Source organism: Semicossyphus pulcher, unplaced genomic scaffold, assembly GCF_022749685.1.
Source record: "Semicossyphus pulcher isolate SPU_LCO1_2020_fin unplaced genomic scaffold, fSemPul1.0.p SCAF_13, whole genome shotgun sequence".
In the NCBI taxonomy this organism is placed as follows: Eukaryota; Metazoa; Chordata; class Actinopteri; order Labriformes; family Labridae; genus Semicossyphus; species Semicossyphus pulcher.
Window position 1 is genome coordinate 778,104 of NW_027211637.1, and position 7,235 is coordinate 785,338.

The 7,235-nt window shown below is 43.2% G+C and overlaps 1 protein-coding gene across 1 annotated transcript; it reads right to left on the minus strand.

Annotated features, from left to right (window-relative positions):
* Positions 1-329: 329 nt before the first annotated feature.
* LOC138590349 (tumor necrosis factor receptor superfamily member 14-like) lies at positions 330-4,855 on the minus strand. The gene is made up of 8 exons (XM_069660967.1): positions 4,817-4,855; positions 4,288-4,381; positions 3,343-3,468; positions 2,437-2,592; positions 1,020-1,107; positions 617-925; positions 474-533; positions 330-377 (listed from the first exon to the last, which is right to left on the minus strand). The coding sequence occupies exons 1-6, from the start codon at positions 4,853-4,855 to the stop codon at positions 715-717; spliced, it is 714 nt and encodes a 237-aa protein (XP_069517068.1). The 3' UTR covers positions 330-377; positions 474-533; positions 617-714.
* Between the last annotated feature and the right edge of the window lie 2,380 nt (positions 4,856-7,235).

Below are 7,235 nucleotides of genomic sequence, written 5' to 3' on the forward strand. Positions count from 1 at the left end.
GATTGAGAGACAACCCACTGTACCACTGAGCCACAGCCGCCACAAATTATGAAGGAGGGTCTGTGGACTTCAACACTTGCAAATTCTGGAGTTTGGTTTGAGGCCATTGCCCCAAACTAATGTGTCCTTGACAATCACTGATATGGTCCATGTATTTAGTCATGGCTGGTGCTGCTCGACAGGTGCCTGGCTGTGAAGGCAGCCGTGATGCAGACTGGAGACCTGTAGGTCAGGAAATTCAGCTCCAACTGATATCTTTTATGAACACTGCAAAGACAACGGACCAGAGTCCAGCTGATAATAACTGGACCCTGGAGAACATTCACTCTGCAGTGTCCTAAAAACTGTCAGCATGTTTAGGCTTGTTCTGTCACCTCCTGAGGAGAGAAGAGATTTATTTATAACAGGAACATTTAATAAAACCTGACAGAGTCAGTCAGTGAACATGTCAGAGGAACACTCTGCTGTCTCACCAGCTGATCCTCTGATATGTCTGACATCATCCTTTCCTGTGTTCCATTTTTCCTCTGTTCCTTTAAGAGAAATATTAATGAGTGACATCATTTAATGATTTTACTGTTAAATGGGTCGAGAGTAAAGACAGAATAAAACAAACCTCTTTGTGAGTTTCTGCTTTTCTTTTTATCCCTGTAATAAAACATAATGAATAAAAACTTGATGATGTCACAGACAGTATTATCTATCAAAACATGATCAAGTTGTTATTGACACAGAGAAAATCTTACCTGTGAATAGACGTTTTATCTTCTCTCTGTGATAAAACACTAAAACTGCTGCTGCTAAAAAAAGAAGCACAGCAACAACACCAACACCGACTGACACTGCTGTGTTTCCTGAAGGTTCTTCACATTGAGCATCAGTTGAATCTGTTCCTGCTATCAGCAGCTGTTGATACTTTCCACACCTGTAATGACAGAGGGACATTTATTAGAGGAACACCTGTCGGAGCTCATGGACTCATGAAGGTGTGTCCCTGTCTGATGTGAAGCTTCACTCACTGTGTGTGTGTCTGACAAGATGTAAACGTCCCATCTGAAAATGTTCCATCACTGCAGGCGGAGCACTCAGCGTCTCTCTGTGACGTTCCTGCACACAGCACATATTCACCTCTCAGTTTTACACATTAAATATATTAAATCTGTTTGTTGAGATTATTGAGAAAGACACGTGAATACATCTCAAACACGTCTTTGTTTCAGTGTCAAACAGCTTCAGAATCAGAGGAACAGAAACCGTGAGGCTCTCTGAGCGATGACGTTGTAGTGCAGCTGTTTCTTTAAGTGCAGAGCAGGAGGAGGTTTTCATTCACAAACTAAAAGACTTCAAAGGTCACCAGCTTCTGTGTTTTTACTTCATGCAAACATTTAAGGACGGAAATGTACGACAATGTTTTCATGCCAGTTAACAACTAGATCGTCCTCTCCATCTCAAGTCTGTTGTGTAACGGCTCCAATGACGTGAAGACAAGGAGAGTGATACATGATTAGAAAAGTGTGCAAATCATTCTGACAGAAAGACCCAGATCCTTCTGCTGTCTGCGTTTGACACCTCCACCTAACGCCTCCACCTGACAGGACCAACTCTCTGCACGGCAATGCTCAATGCTTCAATCAGAACAGGGACCTTTGTGACAGACGAGAAACGTTTTAGAGGCAAAGCTTCAGGAGGCAGGAGGCCTTCAGGTGCACTCATGAGGCAGGTGAGTAATTGCACCACCTGTGTTTGATCACTTCACAGGTGGGAGGGGAAACGGTGTGATGGTTCATAGCTGCTCTTTGGTCAAACCGACCACGAGGCAAAGAGAGGAGACGGAGCGGGTACAGCAGGCCCAACAGGACCTTTGCTCTCCATCAGGATGTGACAGAGCAGGTGTGCAGGTGTGTGCGTTCATCAGAGCAGCTGCCCTTCTTACTATGTTCTGTGTGAACACACCGATCAGCTGCTCTGATGTTTGTGGTTAAACCCGGAGCATCAGAGAAAGTGAAGGTCAGACATGTTCATGTTTTACTTTCACTTAAGATCAAATCAGGATTTCCTTCACTTTCACTCTGACTCTTATTTGTGTCAGCAGATCCAATGACAGCATCACAGTCTGTCTGCAGCTGCAGGACGACACTTTAATGACACAAACACTTCATACAACACAAACTCATTTTCACACCGTGTCTCAGGAGGAACTTTTACTGAATGGAGCCAAAGAAAAAGCAACATGCAGCTTTTCTAATGTAGAATCTGAGGTTTAGTTTTTCTTTGCATCTTAATCTCTTTAAATTATATTTATATGACTGTAGATGCACTTTTTAATAACTAACCAGCTTCATGTTTTAAACCATGAATTTCTCCGCACTAATCTTTAATCTAAGTTCCCCTGAACTTAAACTTCACCAATAATCTTAATCAGACATGAACACCAACCGCTCTGACTGATGTGTTGTCCTGGTCTGCAGCTCTTGTGTCTCTGTGCTGCTGCACAGCCGCCCTCTGCAGAGACTGTGCAGTAAAATCCTTCCAGTGTTTCACAAACTGTGTCTGATTTCTTGGTGCACGACGTCTTTATCCTCAAACCAGCACCTGTCAGCACACACACAGAGGTTATTATGGAGATACTCACCTCATGAGGAACAATAGCTGATTAAATTTACAAATTTAAAAGCTTCAAATGTAAGAAAAGTTGTTTCAATAAACAAGAGAGAAAGAATGAAAAGAATTTAAGTAGACTGCAATAAAGTTGATCTGATGTGGTGTGGTCCTAATGTGAGATCCTGAGATAGATTGCTTATTTGACTACAGATGTTACTGAGGAAACATCACCTTGTCTTGTTGTGATTATTTTGCCAGCTTTTCAGGTGTGGTGTCATTTTCAAAGAGAAACTTGACTGTAGTAACTGGCTAACATGTCCAGGTAGGTCACACTTTGAGTAAACTAAAGTTAGGTTTAGCAGAGAGTAGTAAAGCATGTGTGTGTGTGTGTGTGTGTGTGTGTGTGTGTGTGTGTGTGTGTGTGTGTGTGTGTGTGTGTGTGTGTGTGTGTGTGTGTGTTTCAGATGCAACTACATTTTACATGGAACGTGAATTCACATTAACATGCAGTATGTGGAGGAAGGCAATATGAAGGCAGAGATCCCTTTGTTCAGCTGAAATTGTTTCCAGAAAGCGAAATCACCATTTCTGAACAAACATTCTTTACGTTCGTTCTAGTCCCTTTTACGTCCATCAGTCTCGCTCTGTTTTGCTCAGCACATTTCTCTCTATTTGTGTAACCAGCCCTGTTTGGTTATCAGTTAGTTTTCAATGGCTTCAAAAATACAGCCAGAAATCTACCTGCATGACAGCTGGTACACTTGTAGCATTGTGTGCGTTGAGTAGGCTGATCCATGAATCGTCCCTCAGGGCAGGGCACACAGAGAGTACCGCTGAAGTGATGACAATCACCATACACTCGGTATCCTGTAAAAAAAAAAGTAATATCTAAACTTAGTTTTCATCTTAAGCACATTTGCATTTATACATTAATTTATTGTCAGTTTGACAGCTGCACCTTATAAAGTTCTCCCCAATCTGTTTGTCTGCTCAATGCTTCCCTATGTTCACCAGTCTCTCCCTGTTTCAAAGATCTGTGGTGCATAGTTTAAAATGCATAATGAAAGTGAGTTGAGGGTGTGTCCAGCTGGTTAAATGGTGCATAATTAGGGGTAGAGTAAGATGCAAGGCACAAAGCTGCTGGGTCTCATCTCCCTTTCCCTTTAAAAGCCAGCTGCACCTGCACGAGTGTTGCTTTCTAAATGGTGTTTTTGCAGGATGGAGAAGCAAATAATCTCCAATGAAGGGAACAGATTTGTTTTGCATGAAGTGAAATTGTGCTCGAAGATCAGTTATGTGAGCAGCAGAAACTCTCGGAGTTGAAAGAAACATAAATGACCCACAATGCCGAATCAGCGGAGTGACGTGAACAAAGGTTGAGAACCTACTACTTAGGTGCATCTTAAAAAAATGTACCAGTTAGATCTATGTTTAAATGCAGGATAATTCTGCACCATGAACTTTTGACCTTTTGTTGGTCAATAACTTTCAGCTGCTTCAAGAACGAAACAACAAAATGCCTGACCCTAATTTTTAGACCAGCACGCCCATGGCTGCACTGACAGGAGATGTGTTGTCTCTTTCTCTACAGGAGGAGGCACTCAAGTGACACATGAAAATGTTCTCGCATTAAAAAAAATATTATATCAGTAAATCTGAGCTCTTTAACTTTCAGGTGGATCTTACCAGGAGGACACTTGAGACAGCATCTATTGTCTATCTCATACTCAGATTGATCACATGTGAGAGCATGACCTCTGAAGACATTCAGCACGAGTATCTGTGATGAGGAGAGAGGAGAGGAGAGAAGAGGAGAGGAGAGAGGAGAGGAGAGGAGAGAAGAGAAGAGGAGAGAGGGGGGGGAGGAGGAGAGAGTTTGTGTCAGTGAAACATGAAAATCAAACACCTGGACAGACATCAGACTGAACTTAGTGTCTGTGTTGAACCTGTGCAGACACCCAGACAGTCAAATGGTCATTAAATGTACAGAAACACGTCCAGCACAGTTCAAATATCAGCTCAGCTCTATTCTACATTAAAGTTAGAAACTGTCATCATTACACCTTTGCAGGTGAGAGACAATGAGCTGCTCATCCCTCAGTGTGTTGATGAAAAACACCTTCAGTTCTTCAGTTCATTTCTGTGTTTTACTTTCTTTGAACTTTAGATGGAAAAGAAAAATAAACAAACTGACTTTAATAATTAGTAATCTTACCAGCAGTGATGCAGCTGATGCTGGTTTCCCTCTGAACATCGTCGTCTCGTCAGGATCACAGTTTTCATGGACTGAAGACGTCGTCACACGGAGAGTTCGGATGAAGGGAGACGTCGATCATCTGGAAACAGAGGAAACATCCATGCAGAGGTTTCAGGAAGCCTTCAGGAAACAGATGATCATCAGCTCTCTTCATCATGATGACAAACCTAACTCAGGTTTGTGCTGAAAAACCAGATTTTAAACCAGTTTAAAGAGTCCACACACGACCAGGTGCACAACTGGTTCACAGCACTTTGAGCTCCTGTTTTTATAGAGCGATGAACTTTGACCCAAAGCTGCATCATCAAACAGATTTAATTTCTGTGATCAAAGTTCAAAGTAAATATTAACTGGATCCGCCTCGACGGATGAAGAGTCTCTTAAATGTGTGACAGAGGACAAACAGAGAGGAGGGAGGAGGGAACGAGGACACACTGATGTGTCCAGGAAGTCTTTCACTCCTCACTGGAACCAGTTCATTAACTGGTCTCAGTGTTTTTAACCTCATGGATTTGTGGAGACTTACAAACAGAGGTCTGGTTTGTGCTCACAGTCACATGAGAGGTCAGCAGGTCCAACAAAGAGACGTCCCCCCTCTGAGCATGGTTTCATTTACTAACAGATCACAGCTCTTTAAAAAGAACTCCTTCACATCCAAACTGTTTCTACCACATGAATCCTCTCACGAGCTCCTTCATCTTTCCACAAATCCTCACCGCAGAGTTCACCCTCACAAAACTGAGAGCATGAGTTCATGAAGAGCTTCAGGTGGAGCTGCAGGAGGCCTGGAGGAGACACCAGGAGGCTGTTCAAAGACATCACAGGTATGACCCCAGCTGAAGAAGCACTTCACGCTGCTGACGAGTTCTTTATCATTTCTACCTGTTTCAGAGATGATCTCTGTTAATGAGCAGGATGTAGAGCTGGAGGCGGAGCCTTATAAAGGTCACATCACTTCTGACACACCTGACCTCATAAGAGACAGGGCCACGAGGCACCTTTACATTTCTCCTGAACAGGTGCAGAAGATTTGAACCCTGACCTTTAGAAAACAGAATCAATAATTACACCTGTTCACACTGAAATAATGACTCTAGGCCTGTTACACTGACGTCTCTTATCATGACTGTAACACGTTTGTTTTAGACTGACAGTGTTTGAGCACGAGTTCAGTTTAATATTGAACCACACAGAGAGACTGTCAGGTAGAACATGGAACAGGTGTGCTCAGCTGAAACAGACTCATACAACATTAGGAGTTCAAATACCTCTCTATCATCAGACAGGTGGAAAGCAGCCCTCAGGATTAACCCAGAGTTTCAGCTCTGACCCTCTGCAGAAGATCCAGAGTCCTCAGAGCTGAGCCGCTGTGAACATCCGCTCCTCTCTACCTCCTCTCCTCTCTACCTGCTCTCCTCTCTACCTGCTCTCCTCTCTACCTCCTCTCCTCTCTACCTGCTCTCCTCTCTACCTGCTCTCCTCTCTACCTCCTCTCCTCTCTACCTGCTCTCCTCTCTACCTCGTCTCCTCTCTACCTCCTCTCCTCTCTACCTGCTCTCCTCTCTACCTGCTCTCTTCTCTACCTCGTCTCCTCTCTACCTGCTCTCTTCTCTACCTCGTCTCCTCTCTACCTCCTCTCCTCTCTACCTGCTCTCCTCTCTACCTGCTCTCCTCTCTACCTCCTCTCCTCTCTACCTGCTCTCCTCTCCTGTGTCTGACATTAAGATTTTACATTTACAGGAAGAACTGTAGGATGATTGACATGTGGGCTGTCAGACGGGGATTATTCTTGTGTGCAGACTTTTCCCTTAAACTCTGTCATGTGTTGTCTGAGTTATTTTCCATTTCGCGGTATGATTCCTTTGTCGTATCACGTGACAGAGCGCAGAACAAACTCCTTTAAAATGTCTGATCTGAAACTGAAACAGTTCTGCACTGAAGAATTTAAACGTTTCACAACTTAATAATACTTAATCCCTCATTAATCTAACATCAGTCATCATTCAGGAGCCAACAAACACCTTTGTACCGTTTCAAACTTTCAGATCTTTTCAGAGTGTCCCTGTTTGCGCTTCAGCTCTGCGTGGGCGGAGACATTTTGTTTCCACACCCTGAGACAGAAATGACTCACAGCAGCAGCGACCTGAATACTTTTCTTATTTCCTGCAGAATTTCCACTTTAGACTCGGACTCATTCCAGATATCTTGTCACATAAACTGATACTGTCGCAGTACATGTAAACATATAGCCTTATGGCGTGTTTAATATAAAATAACACGACGTCCTCCTAACATAATATAGAAGGCTTCAGGACCGTTCATGTTCCGGAACAGAACTTAGTGAACATGAGAGCGTCAGACTGTTCGAGTTTCAGCT

Excerpts from the sequence above, each read along its gene's own strand:
- LOC138590349 (XM_069660967.1), bottom strand. The coding sequence starts at position 4,855 with ATGTTCAGAGGGAAACCAGCATCAGCTGCATCACTGCTG. Across the intron at positions 3,469-4,287 it reads CTGTCTCAAGTGTCCTCCTG|GATACCGAGTGTATGGTGAT; the intron begins GTAAGATCCACC and ends TTTTTTTTACAG. Across the intron at positions 1,108-2,436 it reads ACAACACATCAGTCAGAGCG|GAACGTCACAGAGAGACGCT; the intron begins GTTGGTGTTCAT and ends TGCTGTGTGCAG.